The sequence below is a fragment of the Lissotriton vulgaris genome, chromosome 1_1, assembly GCF_964263255.1.
Source record: "Lissotriton vulgaris chromosome 1_1, aLisVul1.2, whole genome shotgun sequence".
Taxonomy (NCBI): Eukaryota; Metazoa; Chordata; class Amphibia; order Caudata; family Salamandridae; genus Lissotriton; species Lissotriton vulgaris.
In genome coordinates, this window is record NC_141685.1 from 448086738 (window position 1) to 448111334 (window position 24597).

The window sequence follows — 24597 nt, forward strand, 5'->3', positions numbered from 1 at the left end:
TCTTACCTGTTCTACGATGCCTGCTATGTGGAGAAGAATGCGTGTTGATCTTCAAAATGAGAGACAGGGGCGTCCCCACGAGAAGACAGTCTAGGACTGTGTTTCACACCTAGTACATGGACGCTAGGGTGAATGTTCCATTTTCAAAGAAACAAATTTATAAAGCATGCCAATAATACGGCGGGAAAGGTAAAGTTACAGTGATTTATACTCTATTACTATCCGTGTATGTTTAGAAGAACTATGTATATTTACTGTTATATTTTATTATATCCCTGAAGATGCCAAGTCTTATAGGAGAAAGACTGTTGCCTCACCGTATAATCAATTCATACACCCACATTAAGAACGACAGTTTTTTTGTGATTCACACAATGGACACAAGACTTAGTTTTTAAAAAGGATATACAAAAAACATTGTTTAAAAAAGAAAGTTTACCACACCATGAGTTATTCTGTTGCACATTTATTATACATACAAATTTTAAAATTTCATCATTACAAAGTATACAATTATTTAAGAAAACAACGTTAGTACATTTGCATAAAAAACATTTAAAAACAAAGAATCACAGGTCGACGCGGCGTTTCGGTTTCTTGTATGTCTACCTTCTTCAGGACAGATTCTACATCAATTTAAAAAAAGATTTAAAAAACACAGAGTTACTCTAAGTTGCATTGGTGCAGACCATTAATTATTCACAGTTATGAATAGTCACAAATGTGGTAACTAAAACTTCATTTTTAGGCATCTCTAGTACAAAAGGCATCATTTTTTAGCACAGACTTTTCAGTTACATATTGCTGGTAATATTTTCACACAGTTAGATTTCAAAAGCACATGCTTATTTTGAAAACATTAATTTAGGAAATATATTGACCATTTTCTCTCTATTCATACACTTAGAACAAAACTAGTGGTGTTTACCTCTCGCTTGGACTATATAGTCCAATGCTTATAGAAACCAATTGGAGAACTCCTATCAATGCAATTGGGATAGTTATAAATTTATTGCATACCTTAAAACAAGTGGAGTGAATTCCCCCACCAGACAGTACTTTCTGTTCAGAACCTTGTTGCCATCTGGTTTTTGGGCTTATTTTCGGTTTCTGTTTGGTATATTACCTCTGGATAAAATAAATGTAGGGATAGGACATTAATAATTTTATATCTTCATGATGTATATATATATGTCGCAATGGACGCTCTTAAAGACTAGGCAGGAGGTAGAAGTCAATCCATACCTCCAGAGACAGTATGTAAATATTATTATATACCTTGTATTCACACTTTGTACGCTTGGTCTTGGACTACCAGGAGGAGCCACCGTATTTTCCGTTATGGGTTTCTTCAATGGCCCTGGGAAATATTTAATTGTCTGCACCAATGCAACTTAGAGTAACTCTGTGTTTTTTAAATCTTTTTTTAAATTGATGTAGAATCTGTCCTGAAGAAGGTAGACATACAAGAAACCGAAACGCCGCGTCGACCTGTGATTCTTTGTTTTTAAATGTTTTTTATGCAAATGTACTAACGTTGTTTTCTTAAATAATTGTATACTTTGTAATGATGAAATTTTAAAATTTGTATGTATAATAAATGTGCAACAGAGTAACTCATGGTGTGGTAAACTTTCTTTTTTAAACAATGTTTTTTGTATATCCTTTTTAAAAACTAAGTCTTGTGTCCATTGTGTGAATCACAAAAAAACTGTTGTTCTTAATGTGGGTGTATGAATTGATTATACGGTGAGGCAACAGTCTTTCTCCTATAAGACTTGGCATCTTCAGGGATATAATAAAATATAACAGTAAATATACATAGTTCTTCTAAACATACACGGATAGTAATAGAGTATAAATCACTGTAACTTTACCTTTCCCGCCGTATTATTGGCATGCTTTATAAATTTGTTTCTTTGAAAATGGAACATTCACCCTAGCGTCCATGTACTAGGTGTGAAACACAGTCCTAGACTGTCTTCTCGTGGGGACGCCCCTGTCTCTCATTTTGAAGATTTACTATCCCCCCAGTCCCCTATTAGTCTGTGCGGGGTCCTCCTTTACTTTTAAAACTGAAGAATGCGTGTTGGACATCTGTCTAACCCTTCCATCGGCACTGCCAACGGATGTTGATACCTTTCTTGGTGAGGTAACGGCCCATGCATCGTGTTTTCCCTAGGGGCTACCAATACTGATGACTGCATTCATTGAGATCTCACAGACGCAATCTGCTGACGGTGAGATACGTGGATCGACAGGCACACAGGCACCATCTCCATCTCCGACGAACGTTGCTAATGCGGCCAACGCTAACAGCGATGCTTCACATTTTTGTGCAACCGGTTTACTTATTAAGTGGTCCAACTTTCACCTACTGTGGTAGACAATTTCTTTGCCAGCTTCGAAGATTTGATGTTTTCTCCAAACAACGAAAATGACTTTTGAAGTTAGCACACAGCGTTCTATGGGACTCTGTATTCGACCTTCACTTTTCAAAACAAAACTTCCAACTTTAGAACTCCTATTTGTTTGCGATTTGACTTTTCCAAAATGAAACCTTTTTTTGGTACAAATTAATCTGCTTAAAGTAGAACTATTCTTAGAGAACAAGAATTCTTTGAGATACTTACAATAGACCATATTTGACCTTGTCCACAACCGAAACAGTTTATATATTCTGTCATGGAATGGTCTCGACCTTTCTTCTCTTATTTAAGAGCCATTTCATAAATGTTGTCTCATGAGTCATTCTGATGAGCATTTCTGAAAGTCACACTACATGCTTTGAATGAAAATATTGCTTTTTTAAATGCGTAGAGCACAAATGCTCATCTTTCATGTACAACCATTTCAAACGCATTTTATGTATTTTGGGAGGGATTTTTACACATCATGCTTTAGATATGTTTAAAAATGCTTAGAATTTAGTAATATTGAAAATAATAAAGTGGAGTGGGTGTTGTGTAGCATTTTAGAATCCAAGCGTAATTTACCGATTCATACCTTTTTATATAGGTATGATTCACATTGCCCTTATATAGACATAGAAATCATACCCATATTTAGACATAACCCATCCAGTCCAAATACAGGCATGGCTACTTCCACTAGTTCCAAAAAGCCACAAGGATTTCTTGGAAAATTCGGCTTCAGCAGTCTGGGACATGCCCTTGCTCGAATATTGATTTGTCCTCGAAATCATGGAGCTTTCAAAGAACTGCCATTCCCTTGGGGTTCTTTGATGATGTTATTATGTCTGACTTTACGTCAAACTAGGCACCTTTAAGGTATAAATATGCCTACACTTGCCCTAGCAAAGACACAGTGGTTCGGAGCAGCTAGACTATCTACTTGCCTGATGCAGCTCGCTACTGCAAGTGCCGAAGAAATCCGACCGTCCAGCTGACGCACTGACAGAGAGTCTGCCTTTCTCTTGCTGAGAATCCAGCTCCAGTGTTTCCAAGCTCCCCTCGCGGGGTGTTGGGAAATTGAGTCCCGAGACAGAGATACCAGACCCTTCATTCTAAAACCAAGGTACTGAGCTGAATAGACCCAAAGAGAAATCTTGGTTAAATTATTGGCAAAGAAAAACTAAATCTATGCTACACCTCACTTACTTCTTCCCGCGTACTAGACTGAGGCTAGGTACATTGGAGTAGGCGTATTTTAGAAGCACCAGTCGAGTACTTTTTAGCCCTTGTTATTTATGTATGTATTTATCTATGGTTTAGGAACCATACAATACTTTTACAGTATTATTTTATAATACTATTCTTGCTGTGCGCATTATACTTTGCAACCATTATTACGATTGTAGCAGTTTACTTGCTTGAGAAAGAAGACTGTTCAATAAATCCTTTTATTGAAAACGGCCTTCTATCTATTTCTCTGCACCTCTTTAGCTCACTCCACCACCCAGTTCAGACATGGCCATATGCAAATGAGTCTGACTCTGTGCCTCATGGGTACAGTCCAGCCTGAACTGCCAAGATCAGTTGACTGGGGGTGAGTGCTTACAATGTTCAACACTCCGTCCATCATCCCCTTTGATTTTGCTTTGTTCGCCCTAAGTTGGCAGGGTATGTCCAGACGTGGGTCCCTTGCTCACTGGTTTTGCGTAGTCCAAATCTTAGACCATGTTTTATATTTGGGTTCTGTGCAATCACTACAAATAATAGTTATCAGCTAGTAAGTAAACAACAATCTGAAAATATTTGCTTTTTATATTATCATTAATTGTGTGCTCCATGTTGCGCACACACAATGCAGGAAAGAGTATTGACTTTGGTATTATGCTCCATGCCTAGTTATAGTTCATTGAGCTGTGTCTGTTGGTAATACATGTTATTGAATTCTTGTCTCATCTCTTGTACCCATCTCGTTTCCTATCTCTGATGTAAAAGTAGTCAAGAAAAACACACCAGTAGAATTCTCACAGCTGAGCGGATGGCTAGAAATGTTCAAACATGTTTTTTTGTGGTTCACAGAATTACAGTACATCTTCTTGCTTGGGAGGCTTAATGGATTGAGTTATTGTTTCTGAAGTAATATCCATGTGAACATTAAACTCCATATTTCTCATTATATTAGAATTAGAACAATTGATTTTATTGCAGGTTTCCTTGATTTTTCATTTGTAAGTTGTACATTGTTTACTGGCTCTACAGTTAAAAGTGCACAGAAATAGGCAACTGATTCATCTTTATTTCCCACTTCATGTAGAAAATCTGTCGCTGGAGCTCCAGACCCAGAGTTACATGGATTAACTGTTTATGTTGCTCAGGACTGTACAGGTAATTGCTGGAGGTTATATCTAGTGTGTTAATTTGTCTATTTACAATTGGTCTTTACTTTTAATCTCCTGTCAAGAGTGCTATTTTATACATAAGTCAAGTGAGGGTTAAAACATTAGATCTAGTCCATGCTAGTAAAAAAACGTATTGAGCCTTTTCATCGAAGTCCTGATACTGTCACTGAGCTGGGGAAGTAGTTTCCCGGGCCTGCAACTACAATAGGAATAGGTGGAGCCTGGTCCCTACCAGATTAGTGTAGATTTGTGGTACTCTAAGACTGATCAAGCTTCTGGCTACAAGTTTGGGGGTTAGTAGGAGAGGATCTTTGTGGTGCAAATCAGTTCGCCTGCAGATTAAACATGCAGCAATGACACCCACCACATTTCTTATGAATACCACTGCATGCCCTGTGTGAGGCCAAGGTGCTTCAGAATAGGTAGAGGCTCAGAATAGATATTGGTTGGTTGATTGCTTTATTTCGATATGCATATATCTTAAAAGCATTACACGAAAAATATATAAAACAGCACATCGTAAAAAGGAGACTGTACATTAAAATCAACAAGTAAAAGTAGCAATAAATCAGAATAAATTAGTTTAAAAAAGGAATTAAATTGATATGGACAGTCTTTTTAAGCGGATCAACCAGGCCCATTTTAAAAATTTGGATACAGCACAAACAATAGGAGGGGCTGTATCAGTTAATAAAATCCGTAGAGCCACCAAATACTGACGAGTGCCCATTTCTCTACAAAGTGGTTTGAGCCAATGGGATCTAGGGCGCACGTAATCCGGGCATTCAAAAAGGAAGTGTGCCACTGTTTCGGCTCTGTCAGTACATAGGGCGCAGTGGCGTGAAACCTGCTTGGGCGTATTCCATCTGGAGAGGAGGTCGGCTAGGGGTAGAGTCCCTAGTCTGAATTTGATATAGAGAGCCCGATCCATGGGGATGGTAATAATGTCCAGAAAGGGCTCAAAGGCAACAACGTCTTTTATTTTCAGGAAGGCTGCGGTGGAGTTGCAGTGGCGCTGGTTGCTGATGAGCTTGGCAGAAACCCATTCCCAATAGAGTTTTTTTAGGGTCTCCTTTGGGGGAGCTGAGTGGGTAGACCAACAAGAGCCCAATCCCAGGTCCACAAGCAGGTGTTTAATGTCCCTGAGCCATTTAATCTTCTGCCAGCCATCTGAGTGCATCACCTCTGCCAGCCCGTCTGCATAGGATTTTAGTGCCGGGACCCTCCACAGGCGAGCCCACAGCAGAAGAGGCCGGAGGAGGGCCTGGTCCTTGATTGATTTGCAACCTGCGTCCAGGAGCACCGGAACTGTCGGGGTACTCATCGGGATGGCCAGGAGGTCCTTGATGAATTTACTCTCTGCCTTAGACAGAGACTCCATATTGCCTAGACCCCATAACTCAGCTCCGTAGAGTGAAGCGGATACAGCTCGGGCTTTGTAAATGTCTATTATCGGAGCTACACAGTGTTTTGATGAGTTGTTGTACTCCTTTAACAGGGCTCCCCCCACCCTTTTGTGGCCCACAGTCATTTTGTTGATGTGAGGAGTCCAGCTCATAGCATCACTCAAACGGATTCCCAAATAGTCAAATTCTGACACTCTTTCAAGGGGGATAGAGTTCACGATGGGTGGGCGGCCAAGTTTGCGCGGGGGGGGTGCATGATTAAGTACTTCGTTTTGTCCACATTAATGACAAGTCCTCTTTTTGCGCAGAAATCCTGGAAGCGGTTCAGGAGCTTCTGTAGGCCTTGGGGGGTTTTTGAAATGAGGAGGGTGTAGTCGGCAAACAACAGAGTTGGGATCTTTACGCCACCCAATGTGGGGGTGTCTGCTGGTTCTTCAAGCAGGTGCTCTACCACCCCATTCACATAGAGGGGGAATAGGGTGGGGGCTAAAACACAGCCCTGCCGGACTCCCCTCACAACCCAGATCTTATCGGTCTTTTCCCCGTTCAAACCCCATCTAACCTGAGCATAGTTGGTGTTATGCAATTTGATGAGGAGGTTTAAGATGTAAGGGGGCATCCCAAGACCGTACAACACCCTCCAGAGTTCCTCCCTAGGAACCAGGTCAAAGGCAGTCTTCAGGTCTATAAAGGCCAGATAAAGACTGCCCTTGCCCAGTTCCACCACCTTCCAGTAAAGTAACAGGAGTCTAAAGACTTGTTCGATGGTTCCTGTGCCTGAGCGAAACCCAGCTTGCATCTCAGACAGTATATGGTTATCATCCACCCATTGAAGAATCCTCCCCAGAATAGCTTTTCCCGCCACCTTCTGGGTTGAGTCTATAACGCTTATTGGCCTATAGTTCCCTGGTAGGTCCCGACTACCCTTTTTAAAAATTGGGACTACCTCTGCCCCTTTCCAGGACTCAGGCACTGATCCTCCCTCAATAATAGCATTCAGAAGTGCAGAGATCAACACCCCCAATCACCTGGATAGGCTCGAAGAAGGTCCCCTGGTAACCCATCCGGGCCAGCTGCTTTTAGTGGTGTGAGAGTTTTAATCAGGTTCGTGACCTCCCGTGCGGAGAAGAGGTCCATATCTCTGTCCATGGTGTAGGGGGGAAGGATAAAAGGGTCATTAAGCTTGCCTTCTACGGCGGAATAGAGAGCCATAAAATGGTTAAACCACGCCTGGGCAGTGATAGTGCAGGTCCTCAAGGTGTCATCAGGACGGTTCCTACTGCCCACCAGGTCCCAAAACCCTTTAGCATCTCTCCCTCGACTAGCAGCCAAGAGGTCCTGCCAGAAATTTTCCTCCCATTCCTTCTTAGCGTTTTTTTGGCAGTGAGAGTATAACCTTCTGGCCTCCCTGGTCCTGATTTGTGATTTGGATTTGACTGCTTCAACAAGCAGTTTCTTCGCCTCCCTACACTTGCGATTAAACCAGCCTTGTCTGGCCCGGGGACATGGTTTCTTTCTATTGGCGCTACCTGGGACAATGAAAAGATCACTAAGGGCCTGGGTTAGGTTGCAGAACCTTGCAGGCACATCCACCAACCCGCCCTCAGGAGAGTCAAGGTTTTCTAGGGCTGCAGCTAAGTGCTGCGTTATGGAAGATATTTTCTCCACTGAAAGCGATAGCTTAGTCCACTTTAGCCGTCGACCGCAGTTAGAGACCGATGACATATCCGGGGTGGGGGGGGGGCAAGCGATTCTGCTCCCTATACCGTCTAACCACCTATGGGTCAGGGTAAGCGAGAGGAGATTGTGGTCACTCTTGACAGAGGGTATGATCACCATATCCTTTACCAAGCTCCATAGATGGACGTCAAGGACTAAATAATCGATTCTTGACGTATGCTCGGGCCTATTGTATGTATGGGCTCCCTCTTTGTCGGAACTAGTCCTGCCATTAAGAGCCTTCAGGTCAAACTCCATTGTTAGGGAATTGACCTGGAGCACCACTTCCGTCCATTTTTTAATTGGTCTGAGTTCTAGAGCTGGTATCCCCCATTGTGGAGAGGTGTGGCTCACTGGTTAGAGGCGGCAGACCCGAGTGCAGAGAACGGCCCGGGACCAGGGTTCGATTCCCGACGCGGCAGGGTCTTGGACCAGGATCAGCGGACTGATAATTCTCGCATCGGTGCCTACTCCGACCAGGGAGCACACTCGGCAACTCTGGGCATTAGCTTGCCTCATCTCCACAACGGCCCCACACAAACGCCGGGGATGCCTGGTTTCACCTTGGAGACCCCCAGGAGGGACTATCTCACAGGGAAAGCCAGGACGGGTTCCCCAGCGGTCTATAGCGCTACGAGGCCTCCGGGTAGCAGTGCGCTTTACAAGACACAACAATTTACAATTTACAACAATTTACAATTTACCTATTGTCATCTTCCTCTTGGTCCTGTGAGACTTCAGGGCCAAGCGGCTCAAAGGTGCAATTAAAGTCACCCGCAACCAGAGTGCGGTGCTTATGTGGAGAGGATCGAAGCAGAGCCTCCAGACAGGCTATGGTGGGGGATTCTCTACCCCCCTTCATACCTCGGGCATAGATATTAAAGATGTTTACAATAACATGACCCTTGGGGTTTTTCAGGGTGATGTTAAGGAGGTCCGGGCAATGGGTGTCATGCTCCTCCACCCTACAGTTAAGTGCGGAAGCTACCCAGACAAGGAGGCCACCCGAAGGGCGACCCCTGCCAGTCACTGAATTGACAGCTGGTAAGTGGTGAGTAGAATATCCTGCCTTATGTAGGGGCTCCTTACTCCAGGTTTCCTGGAACAGACATATGGAGTATTGCTCCACAAGTGCGTTCCTGTCGGGCAGGGCCAGCTTCCCTTCCAGACCAGCCACATTCCAGCTGAGAACCCTAATAGATGGGTTCGCCACAGCCGCTATGTTGCAGGGCTCGACAGGGCCAAATAGGTCTACCTCTCCCACGGTAGGGCATACAGTGGCAGGTTCAAGTAAAGTCCTCCCCACCCTTAATCCCCCTGTGTCTGCTAAGGCAACCTGCTCATCTGAGGTGGTCAAGGGATCTTTAGGTTTAACAGTTAAAGAGGACTGGGCGTCTGAAGACCAGGTCATCCGAGCCTCCTCAGGGGAATCTAGAAGTCAGTAGCCCCTAGTGCCCCAAATCGGCATTGGCAAGACTGCATGCGACTGCACAACAGTTGTTGCTGGGTGCCATTGGCCGTAAGCACTGTTTTGGGTTAGTAACACGGGATAACTGTTTAAAGGGTTCATGACCGGCCGCGGGTAGAAGAATGTTAGGTCAACTGCTTCAACTCCGGGACCGGCCGTGGCCTGTCCTAGGCTACACATTGAGTGGGCAGCTCTTATGTCTTGGAAATTGACCACCACACAATCCCCCTCAAACGATTTTTTCCCCTGGCCAATCCAACCCATCCTGCGCACACCGAGAATCAGGCCATCCACACCCAAGGGAAGGGGTCTGTTGGCTTGCAACCAGTGGATGACCTTGTTTTTTTAGTGCCTGGTGGGTTTCCAGCTGGTTATCCTTCAGGGCGGGGACCTTGATGAGGACAACAACGTATGGTTGGCACTCAGGGGGGTGATTGACTGGGGGACACTTGCGTACCACCTTTTGTGGTATAGCCACTGGACTCGAGTTTGTATGTGGGCATGTAGTTATTTTTGCCTTTGGAGCCGAGGCTACTCCCCTGGCTACAGTGGGTGGAGCGGCCGATGGTTTAGAATTGGAGCCAGCCCCTCCTTCTTGCCGCTTCTTTTGAGCAGGGTTAGGCTTAGCTGCTCTCACTGCTGGGGGGGTACTAGCATGGACCTGGACAACATGGGTAGTAGTAGTAGTCGGCTTGGCCGGTTTTGCACTAGCCAGTGGTGCTGGTGTTGAAGCCATCCCGGTGGCTTGTGCAAGGGCGGACAATGCCGGTAGGTGTCCCTGTGTTGGGCCCACTGGATCCCCTTTCCCTTCATTCCCAGCTGCAATATCCTCCCTGAGCCTTGACTGTAATTTAAAAAGGGATTTCAAGGAGAAAAAGTTGTCCCGGGTGGTCTGTTCGAATCTGTCTAACCTATCCCCCAAACTCTTGACTTGGTCAATAAGCGGTACCAGCAGAGACTTAACCAGTTTCTCAAAGGGCTCCAGGGAGGACCCCTCATTTAAAGGTGTAGGTAATGCCGGGACCGAGTGGTGGGGCAATGATATTTCTGCTACTGGCCCTGGTGGGGTAATATTCCCAGATGGTCTGGCCCTCCAGCTTCTGGGTGCGTAGGTCCTTTATGGGACTGTATCCTAGGACGCTTGTAGAGCGAGGAATAGCTTCCCTTCCGAGTGCTAATAACCCTTTTTTCCTTTCTTATGGGCCCGACAAACTCGAGCCTGGGGCAACGGTTTATGGCCTAGTGTAAGCATGGGCGAATTTTGCGAATCTCGCGTTCGCGAATTTTGCGGATTTGCGAACTCGCAATCCGCAAAATCCGCGAATTCTCGCAAATTTGCGGATTTTTTTTGTGTTTGCGCGGGTTTCTGCCAGTTCGCGAGGGTTTTGTACAATTTCGCAAATTGCGAACTTACCTGTTGTTTCTACGTGTCCAGCCTGTTTGGGACACTCTTCTTCATCACTGCCACTCTCTGTCACCACTGCCACTCTCTGACTACTCATGCCACCCTCTGGCCCACCCATGCCACCCTCTGTTTCATCACAGCACCCTCTGGTTGTCCAGTCAGTGTACATTATTGTGGCAACGCAAGCACACCTTCCCTGCCTCAAGTGACCTGAATTAATTTGGGGCTGATTAATGTGTCACAGAATATTTTTTTAGCTGGCACCTGCTTCCTTAGTGCTTCCTGATTAGTGATCTTTTGCACTTGCTAAGTGCTTTCATTGTTGCAAAATTAGTTACAACACCTGCCCTACCCCAACTGACAATAATGAATTAGGGGCTGATTAATGGATTTGAACTTCCAGCCTGGCTCCTGCTTGTCTCCCTTAGCTGTAATTCAGGACCTTTGTGGCATATGTGTAACTATTCTGAGGTTCAGAGCAGGGTCACATAATAGTTGCAACTGGCAACTGAACTCTGGAGGGGCCCCTCAGGAAGCACTACAGGAAATGGCTACTAATGATGAGCCTGAACTTTTGAACCTGGTAAGTAGTTTCAGTTTTGCTAAGATCGTATTTCTGCAATTTTGCACTTATTCGCGGGGCGCGAAGTTGTACTGGGAAGCCGCGAACTCACGCGAACAGTGCGAGCAAAATCCGCTGCTCGCGGATTTGCGGATTTTGCGGGAGATTCGCGAATCTCGCGGATTGCGAATTTACCGGAAATCCGCAAAATCCGCGAGCGAAACGGATTTTCCGCCCATGCTTAGCCTAGTGTGGGAGCCTGAGTAGAAGATTGGGAGTTGTGACCAGAAGGGGTAGCTGTGGGTAGTGCAGGGCAAAGATCCGCAGCAACTGGGCTAGGGCTGGAGGGGAGGGGATTAGTAATTAGGCTTTCTATCCTGTCAATGCCTGCCTCTATAGCTACAATCCGTGGCTCTACGGACAGAATCTCTGGCAAAGGGGAGATAGGGTAGGTGGAGATTGGGGACAGGGCATGTGCAACGGCTCTCAAGGAGGAGCGTTTGGAGGGAAAGGAGTCTTGTGAAAGGCGACGTTCCGTCATCACAATCTCCTTTTCAATAACCGCAGCTACCCTAGTGATGAATTTGTCCATTGTGCCAATTATTGTGCTCCCCGTGGCACTTTCTCCCCCACCCCTCAAAGCTTTACCAGAGCGGGTTGACCTATTTGCCTCGAGACCCGCAGATAGTATCCGAGCCCTTGAACCAAAAGCGATGGATTTAAGAGGGGTGGCCCGGCCCAGCCTCTGTCAGCCCCTGACTGCCACAGACTGCCCGCCCTTTGCTCGGGCTTCGCTCGGCGTCCCGCTCGGCGTCCCGCTCGCGTCCCGCTGAGCGGTAGTCCGTTGTTTATAAGGGGGCGTTGCGTGTCTTGCTGGGGGCGCGGCCGTGCACACCTGTGCAGCGCAGGGACTCCTGGTCTTGAGAGTCCCTGCGGCACGCTCCCTCGATAGACTCGCGGTGCTCCCTCCTCATTCCTCCGACTGACAAACACTCCAGCAGCCTCGACCCCTCGCCACACGCCGCGCAGATTCACCCGCGAAGCGGGTGCTGCAATGTGTTAGCAAGCGGCAGGGCGGTCAATCCCTCCAGGGATATGGGGAGGCTGGATGGAAAAGGAATTGGCGTTTAAGCAGCAACCCGCAACACCCAAGTAGGTTTCTTTGGTGAAAAGGGTCCTGCTGCAAGTTAGAAGGCTTCCCGCTTTTGTGTCCTGGACAGCCGGGGGGGCGTGTCTTGCTGGGGGCGCGGCCGTGCACACCTGTGCAGCGCAGGGATTCCTGGTTTTGAGAGTCCCTGCGGCGCGCTCCCTCGATAGACTCGCGGTGCTCCCTCCTCCTTCCTCCGACTGACAAACACTCCAGCAGCCTCGACCCCTCGCCACACGCTGCGCAGCGGCACCCGCGAAGCGGGTGCTGCAATGTGTTAGCAAGCGGCAGGGCGGTCAATCCCTCCAGGGATATGGGGAGGCTGGATGGAAAAGGAATTGGCGTTTAAGCAGCAACCAGCAACACCCAAGTAGGTTTCTTTGGTGAAAAGGGTCCTGCTGCAAGTTAGAAGGCTTCCCGCTTTTGTGTCCTGGGCAGCCGGGGGGGCGTGTCTTGCTGGGGGCGCGGCCGTGCACACCTGTGCAGCGCAGGGACTCCTGGTTTTGAGAGTCCCTGCGGCGCGCTCCCTTGATAGACTCGCGGTGCTCCCTCCTCCTTCCTCCGACTGACAAACACTCCAGCAGCCTCGACCCCTCGCTACACGCCGCGCAGCGGCACCCGCGAAGCGGGTGCTGCAATGTGTTAGCAAGCGGCAGGGCGGTCAATCCCTCCAGGGATATGGGGAGGCTGGATGGAAAAGGAATTGGCGTTTAAGCAGCAACCAGCAACACCCAAGTAGGTTTCCTCGGTGAATAGATATTAACATCCCTTCAAGATGAACTTCTCAAAGCCTCAGTTTACATGTGTTTGTAGCTTTTGACATTGGTAGTCGACAATCTTGTCATTTAAAAAAAAAAAATGTAAATCCATTTTTATTGTTTTTGCAACAAAGAGAACAAACAACAAGCATGTCAGTAGTGAGCGAAACTCCCACATCCACCTTTCCGTACCCCCTCCCCCACGCCCCTCATGAGTCAGGACCCAAAGATCAACATCCAAGTGTACTGCCATTACAGTCTTCCAAGTCCACTGCAGTAATATCTCCCAGTCCCGGAAGCCCATCCCTCCCCTGGCAATCATACATTCAAGCATTTGCGACCTCTCATAGTCCTCCATCCAGCCCATGATAGTGTCGCCATTTGCCCCATACTCTGTGGAATTTCTTTGGTCAGCCTCTCGCTTTGTACGTGACTCTTTCGGCTGTCATTTAAAGGTCCATACCCCTCCTCTATTCCTCTATTTGTGGCGTCAAGTCTACGTCATTAGTCATCCCCAGGAGTATTAGCTTTGGGTCTGATGGAATGTTCATCTCTAGTACCTCTCCCAGTTCGGCTAGAACCCCCCCCCAGTACTTTTGAATGCGTGGGCATGACCAGATGGTGTGCCAGAAGTCCCCTCTATCATGGCCGCAGCGCAGACAGCATGGGTCGGGTATTCTCCCAGTTTGTGTAGCCTCACTCTATTGAAATAGGACCTATGGAGGATCTTAAACTGAATCGGGTGGAGGCGTGATTTAATCGCTACCTCCCTATGGTGCATCAGTACCACTCCCCAGTCCACGTCATCCATGTCCCCCACTTCCCGTTCCCATGTGGCCCTAAGGCCCTCTAATTTCTTTGGTCTATTATTCATGATAGTTTTATATGTCGGGGATACTGCCTTCCTGGGGATCTTTTCCTGTAGAAGACGGCCTTCCAACTGAGCGTATTCGGGGAGTGCCTCCGTCAATGCCCCTTCGACCCTCCAAGCATGCCTCAATTGCATATATTTAAAAAATTGGGAGCGGTGGAGCCCATATTCCTTTTGCAGCGATGGGAAGGATTGCAGTGCCCCCTTTTTTGTCACGTCTCCTAGAGTTGAGATGCCTATGGCGTCCCATCCCTGAAATCCTCTTAACTTGTTCAGTTCCTTCAGCCATGTGCAATTCCATAGCTGGGTTTGCTTCGTTGGTTTGTGTTCCCATTGAATCGCTTTTGTCGCCCTTTTCCATGCTCCCAACGTGATTTTAGTAGCAGGTAGTAGTCTGGCTTGTCCCCTTCCTCCATATATGTAGTGAGTATACGTGTGGGGGCGCATAGTGCGCCTTTCCAGTGCATAGGTGGGGTGTGCGGCGGGTGCATGTATCCATCCATTAATAGGCACCAGGTGTTCCGCCCAATAGTAGGCCTCCAAGTCAGGCAATGAAATCCCACCATCATATTGGTGTCTCTGTAGGGTCGTTAATGCTACCCTAGGTTGCTTACGCAGCCATAAATAGGACCTCAATTCCCTATGGATGTTGTGAAAGACCTTAGACTTCATAGGGAAGTATTCATTCTGGAATGCATAAAAAAATCTTGGGAGTGAAATCATTTTGAACATAGCTGCCCGCCCAAGAATCGTCAAGGGCAGCGATTGCCATCTGCTCGCGTCTTCTGTAAAATTATGTATGACGCGGCTGATGTTACGTTCATATGAAAGATGACAGTCTGTCATGACAAATATCCCCAGGTACATAAATCCCTCTCTAGTTGTCTGTAGTCTCTGAGGCAGCGTGGGCCATTCCTCCCCTCCCTGCGGATCGTATAGCGTCGACTTGTGCTAATTGATCTGGTACCCTGACTTGGTTACGTAGCGGTCTAATTCAGCAAACAGTGCCGGTATAGTAGTTTCTGGTTTTACGTAATGTAGAGCAGGACATCGTCCGCGTATAGGGACAGTTTTTCGTCGGTTCCATCTACTAGCCCTATCCGGAACCCAGTAATCCCTATGTTCTGTCTAACCGCGCAAGCCATTATCTCGATGGAGAGGGCAAACAACAGGGGAGATAGGGGGCATCCCTGCCTGGTGCCCCGTTGTATCGGAAAGGCCCCGGATAGTGTCCCGTTAACCCTGACTCTTGCACTAGGGCTGGTATATGGGAAACTAATTTTATGTCGACAATCTTGTCATTTTTAACTACGAAAGGTTTCTTTTTTTAGTTCATTTAACATGGTACAATTCTTGGGTCTAATACACGGCCATTTACAAATTGCTTTCTGCATTTCAAGACATCAGTTTGCATCTCCCTACTTCGGGGCTGTTCACTGACTCCCATTTCAACAACGCATGGTATGGTACGCTTCATTTATCTTAGAAAGAGGGTTCCATTGCATTTAAAGCCTGCGAATGTGCTGCATACCTTCTTGGATCCTAATGTTGAAGCAGGCCATGCTGATATGCATTGTCAAGATGAGATTGTAAGTAGCATATGACCTTCGGTGCCCCGCTTTGGAAAGGTGAGCCAGTTGGACTGCAAGAAAACTTTTTTTAAATTCAGGAGCCGAATTAATAATGCTGTGTATTGCTCACGCTGAAAGTCAGTACTGTTAATCTCAAATTCAAAATCTGCTTTTTAAATTTTTTTTTTATTGTTTTCAAACATGTATGGACCTTCATTCATACATTTTTAACCATTATTACTTTGTTCGCATCCACCATCTGTGACACGCACACTCTGTCCCTCGTCTAGAACTGCTACATGGTTATTGTCTGCGCTTCGCTACATATTCTCCACATGCTTTCTCCATACTTATTTGTTGCAAAATCTTAGTTATCTAATTTAGTTCTTTACTACCATCTGGATATTATTTTGGCTTCAGGTAACATATGGAAACTTTTTCCTCCACAGCCGTTTATTCCTTAGACAGGTGATGACTCACTTAAATGGGATGAGTGGCGTGAATATTTTTAAAACTATATTTCTACATTTGAGGATGAGGAAGAACTTACTCTGGACAGGAAGAAAAAATCCTTCTCCACTGTTTAGGTGCTAAAGCTATGAAAATATACAATCGTATCAACAAAAAACCCAGAGAAGGGGATGTATACATCATTGTGTTAGAAGATTTATCCTTGTACTTTAAAACCAACAATTTCAATTTCTGTTTACAGATATAAATTCTTCCAACGTAAACAGGGTCCTGACGAATCGGTGGAAGACTTAGTGGCTAATTTAGAGAATTTAGCACTAACTTGCAGGTTTGGTGCATTGCATGACGAATTTATTCGTGACCAAATAGTCATGCGATCAGCCAGTAAGAGTATCCAGGATAAACTGTGGGCTAAGGGAGAATTGCCCCTTGAGGAAGTTATTAAAATTGTCAAATGCACAGAATTAACAGGTAGATATGCAAAGGCAGTTTTGTTGGAAGAGAAGGCTACCACGGAGGATAAGTCTACTATTGCCAAAGTCACTTCTTCTAAGAATCCTCATAACCAACTGCGTTCGAACTCTCTATAAAGGAAAGATAGGGGCACTAAGACAAAACTGTCAGACGACAGGAAGTGTTTTAGATGTGGTAGCAGGTACCATTTAGCAAATGATCAAATGTGTCCTGCATTAAAGCAGAAATGTACAAGATGTGGTTTAGTTGGGCATTTTCAGGCAATGTGTCAAAGGAAACACAGAGGTGGTAGAAATGTAAAAGTGGTGGTACCTGAAGAACATGACGTAGCATTTTCGTCCAATGATGATGATATGAATTTATTTGTGTTGAAAATTGATGATAACATGTTAAGCAAAGTAAAAAAAATTGTCATTTCAATATTGGAGGTGTAGAGAATTTCAATAGTTGCAGATTCTGGATCTCCTTATACAATAGTAAATGAGAATGTGTGGGTGGAAAGATTTGTTCCGGTCATTGGCAGACATTTGCTCAATCCGGATATTTCCCCTACAACATTCACTAGGGAACCCATTGAAATGCTGGGTTTCAGGGAATTGCAGTTCCAATTTAAGACACTTCAGATGTTGGGAAAGCTATACGTTTCTAAGGTCGGTCCTTCTGTTTTAGGATTGATCGATCAAGGGAATTTAGGAATAATTTTGGACCGAAACAGCCCTGATCCCGTGCTTTCAGTGCAAACTGAAGAGGATTACAAGAACTTGATAATCAAAAGGTATCCTAAGGTATTTTCTGAAAACATTGGGAAACTTAGAGGATTTGTCCATGAGATTAAGCTGAAAGATAATGCAACCCCTTGCATACACAAATCCAGAAAAATCCCTTTTTCCATCATTGGAGAGGTGGAAAGAGAACTTATGAGATTACAAGAGTCCGGCATCATCGAACCTGTTGAGTCACCCGAGTGGGTTTTGCCTTTGGTGATCGTGACCTAAACAAAAGAATTTTGGTCGACCAATTCCCTTTTCCAAAAATTTGTGGGATGCTGTCTTACACTAATGGGACTAAGTGGTTCTCCACAATTGATCTAAGCTCGGCCTACCACCAAGTGGCATTACATCCCAAATGTAGAAGCCTCACAACTTTTGTAACGCCTTTGGGATGTTTTAGATTTAAGAGAGTACCTTTCGGGCTGGCCACGGCTGCAGCCATGTTCCAGAGATTGATGCGTACACTTTTTAGGGAGGAAAATAATCTCCTCCTTTTTCAGGATGTATTATGGTAACGGGCACCAACAGGAGAGAACATGATGACAAATTAAAGAGAGTTTTGAGCATTCTCACTGCTGCTGATGTCCATAAATGTAAATTAGCCACTAATGAGGTCACATACTTGGGGCATGAGATCAATGGGGGTGGCATAAAACCTAAAGAAGAACTATTATCTGCCATTAGAGAAGCCCCTTTACCTAAAAACAAGGAGGAATTAAGAGCCTTCCTTGGCCTTTCTGAATTCTATGCTAAGTTTGTACAACATTTTTCTTCAAAAACATTCCCATTGAGAGAACTTATTAAACAAAATAACAAATTTGAATGGAACTCTACTTGTGAGAAAGCATTCATAAAGATTAAAGAAAACATTTGTAATCCCCCACCTCTTCAAGGATTTAATCCTTCCCTCCACATTGTGGTTACCACTGATGCCAGTGGTAACAGATTAGGAGCTGTCCTTAACCAAATCACTGAGGAAGGTAACGAAGTAACTGTGGCATTTGCCTCATGCCCGATCACTCCGACTGATGAAGGATACTCGGTGATCGAGCGTGAAGGTCTTGCATGCGCCTGGGGTTTAGAGCACTTTAGGCAATATATATGGAGATACCAGGTCACTCTTAGAAGTGACCATAAAGCCTTGGTCAAGGTGCTTACTACCAAAGCCCTACAGTGTGCTTCTCCCCGTCTGGCACGTGTTTCCGTCAGGATGATGGATTTTAATTACAATGTGGAGTACCTTCCTGGTATTAGGAATCGGGTGGCAGACTGTTTGAGTCGGTTGCCTTTACCAAACACCGGTTGTCAGACCTCAGATATTGAAACGTTCTGTATCGCCAACATCATCGAGGAGGTACCCTGCATATCCCATTCTGAATGGTCAACAGCCATGGAAGGATATTCTACTCTTCTTGAGGTGAAAAAGTATATAAAAATTGGTTGACCTGGAAAAAAATGTATTCCCAAACATTTACACACCTTCTGGGAACTCAAGGATGAATTATCTAGTGAAGGAGACTTAATACTTAGGAACGGAAAAGTCATCGCTCCCACCATTTTACATGCTAAACTCCTAAACATTTGTCATGAAGGTCACCTTGGTATAGGGAAAACCATAAGCTGTGTTAGAAACTCTTATTGGTGGCCTGGCTTCGATATCTAAAGGACAGTCAGGAACTGCATAGCGAGTGAGAATTCTGACAAATCTCAACACATGCTTAGGCCACCCCTTCAGCCACTTGCCAGTCCCTCAATGCCGTGGGTTAGAGTATGCATTGATGTTTTTGCTCCTATTTGGGAACATGGAGAGCAATTGTATTTTATTATGCTTGAGGACCATTTTTCAAAGTGGCGGGAAGTGGAGGTGGTACAGAATGCTGATGCTGAAACCACTGTCAGTTTCTTACAGAGATTATTTCTTAGAGGTCTACCAAATTGTATTGTATCAGACAATGGCCCACAATTTGTCTCATCCACATTCAAAACATTCCTGGGAGAGAATGGTATCTCTCACTAAACCACTTCCTTGTACCACCCAGCAGGGAATGGGGCAGTCAAAAGGTTTAACCGTGTGATAAAGAGCGTAGTCCAACTAGCCAACCAAAATGACCTCTCATGGTTGAAACAACTTACCTACAACCTTTGGGCTTTTCGTGTGACTCTGTGTGAGTCTACGGGTACCAGTCCTTTTGTACTACTAAGAGGTAGAACCCTCATCACTAAAAATAATGTGGGTTGGCCACCCCGAAAAGAGTTTGTTGGTCTCCTGATAAGATGAAAAAGAGGTTGCAACACAAATGAATATCAAAAAATATTATGACTCTAAACATGCATGCATGCAAAAAAGTTGACTTTCAAGTGGGTGACAAAGTCAGGGTAAGGAAATCAGATTTTACAAGAAAAGGGCAAAGTAATTTCTCACAACCTATGGAAGTTAAGAAGGTTTTCTGTAACTCTGCCCTCTTAAGTGATGGTAAAGCCTGGCATTTTTCTTCATTGTCTTTGTGTAGGGGTGGTGCCATTGCTTCCCCCTCTCATTGCATTTCTGACAACCAAGGTCCTTCCTGTTCCCCAGTGATGCTTATAGGGGTTCGTACCCACAGAGGACGGATACTGTGTCTCCTGACGGTGAAAGTACTCCTGGGGGTATTCCCATTCGAGAGTACAGTTTCAGTAGCTTGAGTGGGGAATTATCAAAAGTAAACCAATCTAATCTTAGTACTAGCAGTGCTAAACAAGATCAGGATTGTATAGATGTTGATGATGTATTTCCCTCTAATAGCACTGTCGGCAACCAATCTAATCTTTGTACAAGCCGTGCAAACCATGAACAGGATAGTCCAGATGTTGGTGATGTATCTTCCCCTAATAGCACTGTCAGGAATGAACCTACAGTGAGCAGATACGGTAGGGTTGTCAAACCACCAACTAAGTTACCCGACTTTCAGTGTGATTAGGTTTTTGGTTCTGCTTTCCTTCTCATGCTGTCTCACTCTGGTTCCTTTCCTTTTCTCTTTGGTTTTATTATTGAGAAGCAGATGTGTTATGTTTACTCTTCTATGTTTCCCGTTAACCTGTACATGTTCTATTGTAGTTCCTGTCCTCGCGCTGCTGCCACCGACGCGAGCCCATGCCCATGTGCTCTGTGACGTGCCTACATTCCATGTTGGAATCTTGGGCATGGGTGATGGTTTGATGGCAGTTGCTGTGAGGGGCAGCGGAGGAGAAAGACGTACCCTAGGTGTCAGTGGCATATTTGCAATAAAGCTTTCAACTTACTTCCTGCCTCCGGTGTCATCTTTATAGTATTTTGTTCGCACTGATCCAAGTAGATCAAGGTTACACAGAATTATAGCACTTAATCAGCCATTCTATTGATGGTCATCCACAATATAATTATATAACACACACCATTGAAATGATATGAACAAGAACAATAGAGAACCATTGCACCCCTTGACCTATTGAACCATTCTTGGCCATCTCACAAACCATATTTTAACTTGTCTCAAATCAAATACCAGTGTTACAATTTCTCTCCCATCTCTTGTAGTGTTGCATGCCAGTCGCCAACTGCAGTAATCAGCCAGGACCTTATATAATAGCAAAAAACACAGTTGATGGACAGAATGTAGAACAATGTCATACATTCACCCCAGTACAAGGATCTGGGCCTAAATCCATCGTTTTTGTGCACTCCACACCACCCTGGGTTAGACACGGGCTATAGGCAAATCAGCTCTGACCCTGTGCCTCATGGGAACAGTCCAGTCCGAACTACCAAGCCATGTCTTTCCCAGACCGGAATCAAGCATCCAAGGACCGGTTTCTGGCTATCAGCCTTCATCAGCCTGAATAGCTTGACTCCAGTGGTGTGGAGAGCCTGGGACTCACGTCTGAGTATACCCAGCACACTCTGGGTGAAAATTGCAAAAAACACAGTTGATGGACAGAATGTAGAACAATGTCATACATTCACCCCAGTACAAGGATCTGGGCCTAAATCCATCGTTTTTTTGCACTCCACACCACCCTGGGTTAGACACTGGCTATATACAAATCAACTCTGACCCTGTGCCTCATGGGAACAGTCCAGTCCGAACTACCAAGCCATGTCTTTCCCAGACCGGAATCAAACATCCAAGGACTGGTTTCTGGCTATCCGCCTTCTTCAGCCTGGATAGCTTGACTCCAGTGGTGTGGAGAGCCTGGGACTCACGTCTGAGTATACCCAGCACACTCGGGGTGAAAATTGCAAAAAACACAGTTGATGGACAGAATGTAGAACAATGTCATACATTCACCCCAGTACAAGGATCTGGGCCTAAATCCATCGTTTTTTTTGCACTCCACACCACCCTGGGTTAGACACTGGCTATATGCAAATCAGCTCTGACCCTGTGCCTCATGGGAACAGTCCATTCCGAACTACCAAGCCATGTCTTTCCCAGACCATCAACTGTGTTTTTTGCAATTTTCACCCCGAGTGTGCTGGGTATACTCAGACGTGAGTTCCAGGCTCTCCACACCACTGGAGTCAAGCTATCCAGGCTGATGAAGGCTGATAGCCAGAAACCGGTCCTTGGATGCTTGATTCCGGTCTGGGAAAGACATGGCTTGGTAGTTCGGACTGGACTGTTCCCATAAGGCACAGGGTCAGAGCTGATTTGCATACAGCCAGTGTCTAACCCAGGGTGGTGTGGAGTGCAAAACAATGATGTATGTAGGCCCAGATCCTTGAACTGGGGTGAATGTATGACATTGTTCTACATTCTGTCCATCAACTGTGTTTTTTGCAATTTTCACCCCGAGTGTGCTGGGTATACTCAGACGTGAGTCCCAGGCTCTCCACACCACTGGAGTCAAGCTATCCAGGCTGAAGAAGGCTGATAGCCAGAAACCGGTCCTTGGATGCTTGATTCCGGTCTGGGAAAGACATGGCTTGGTAGATCGTACTGGATTGTTCCCAAGAGGCACAGGGTCAGAGCTGATTTGCATATAGCCAGTGTCTAACCCAGGGTGGTGTGGAGTGCCAAAAAATGATGTATGTAGGCCCAGATCCTTGAACTTGGGTGAATGTATGACATTGTTCTACATTCTGTCCATCAACTGTGTTTTTTGCAATTTTCACCCCGAGTGTGCTGGGTATGCTCAGACGTGAGTCCCAGCCTCTCCACACCACTGGATTCAAGCTATCCAGGCTGATGAAGGCTGATAGCCAGAAACCGGTCCTTGGATGCTTGATTCCGGTCTAGGAAAGACATGGCTTGGTAGTTCGGACTGGACTGTTCCCATGAGGCACAGGGTCAGAGCTGATTTGCATATAGCCAGTGTCTAACCCAGGGTGGTGTAGAGTGCAAAAAAACGATGGATTTAGGCCCGGATCCTTGTACTGGGGTGAATGTATGACATTGTTCTACATTCTGTCCATCAACTGTGTTTTTTGCAATTTTCACCCCGAGTGTGCTGGGTATACTCAGACGTGAGTCCCAGGCTCTCCACACCACTGGAGTCAAGCTATCCAGGGTGATGAATGCTGATAGCCAAAAACCGGTCCTTGGATGCTAGATTCCGGTCTGGGAAAGACATGGCTTGGTAGTTCGGATGGACTGTTCCCATGAGGCACAGGGTCAGAGCTGATTTGCATATAGCCAGTGTCTAACCCAGGGTGTTGTGGAGTGCAAAAAAACGATGGATTCAGGCCCAGATCCTTGTACTGGGGTGAATGTATGACATTGTTCTACATTCTGTCCATCAACTGTTTTATTTGCAAGGACCTTATATAATGTCTCGTCTCCCACTAATTAGTATATTAATACCTCCGTACAGTTTGTTTACCTCTTTACGAAGAATCCTTGTGCCTAATCTGCAAATGTTGATGTTCACGCCAACCTGGCGTCCAGATGATCATTCAATAATCTGATCACCTCTGCCAACTTATAATGTTGATGGCTAGTTGTCATCCTGTCTAGTTAGCTGCATTAGAGACTCCTCAGCTGTGGGCAATCTGATGTATCTTTGATCCATCCGTCAATGTCAGATTCTAAATCTGGTTATCCACTGCTGTAACATGGTAAGAGTGCTACTGCATCATAAAGGAATCCCAGACTACTCTAACAGTTCTCTCAGAGACCCTGTCAGTGTGACACTGGCTTGTGGAGAGCATAGAACAGAGCTTCATGCGGAAAGATCAAAGAAAGCCCATAGAGTGGCGAGGATGGGTGGCAGGGGATCAGGGTATTTTTTTTTGTACTTGGGTGAGGGAGGGAGGGATGGATTGGAGACAGGATTATAGGTTGGGTGATAGGACACTTTGTGTTCAAATTTAGGGAGAGAGGGGGCGGTGAGGGTGGGTGGTAGAATCTGGTCCCATATCAGGAATAGGCCTCTCTGTTAGTGCTGCAGTACACTTTTTAAGTGGGTGTGCCAGGTGCAGAGCGGGTCATTGTGCCATGTCACAATGAAATGATTCTTTCAACGCAGCCGCAAACTCACACCTTCCTTAGGGGAATCATATTATTGAAAGGCAGCTTGGCTGTTTGAAGCAGCTTTTCTGCCTTTCACTATGCAGGTGGTAATTGGCTTGTACAGGACCTTGTCTGAGTAGGTCGCCCTTCACGCTGTTCCGTTACCTCTTTGTGGCACACAGTCAATGCTCTTCCCGACAGCTCTTTTGCCCCTGCTCCTGCGTCTATACTACATCACAGAAGAAGAATGTTTCCTGATTTGCATGCGGCCATGTCCCCATGCAAATGAGAAAAATCTCCCTTGAGATTGCAAGGGCAATACATGTGCGCCCATGTGATCAGTATTACAGAAGGGCCTGCGTCTGCGTCGCCTGTTGTAAAACCCGTGTACCCTGGAGCTGCAACAAACTGGTGTACTTTTGATATTAAGGCCCAGGCACTTGTTTAAATATTTAGGGTGTGGTTAATGCGGAGAAAGGAGTTCATGTTTTTGTGGGGACGGGCATAATGGCCTGTGGTTTCTCCGGGTGAGTGGCAGGCCACCAGGCTTAACACAGGGTGAGTTTGAGGCAATATAGCTCCTATCCACTTTTCACCATATACTCCAGTCACAGAGTCCTCATATACCCCTGCCCTCTTGAACCCCAGTCCTCCATTTCCTGTGGTTATGAACCCTCTTCCAGTTACATAGGTCAGAC

The 24597-nt window shown here is 45.6% G+C and overlaps 1 protein-coding gene across 2 annotated transcripts in view; it reads left to right on the forward strand.

Moving 5' to 3' along the window:
- ATG4C (autophagy related 4C cysteine peptidase) overlaps positions 1-24597 on the forward strand; it is a 297476-nt gene that overhangs the window by 168330 nt on the left and 104549 nt on the right. For both annotated transcript variants that reach the window (XM_086953509.1, XM_086953515.1), the window contains exon 6: positions 4726-4796. In XM_086953509.1, the coding sequence (XP_086809635.1) occupies positions 4726-4796 (71 nt within the window). The remainder of the gene's footprint in view (positions 1-4725; positions 4797-24597) is intronic.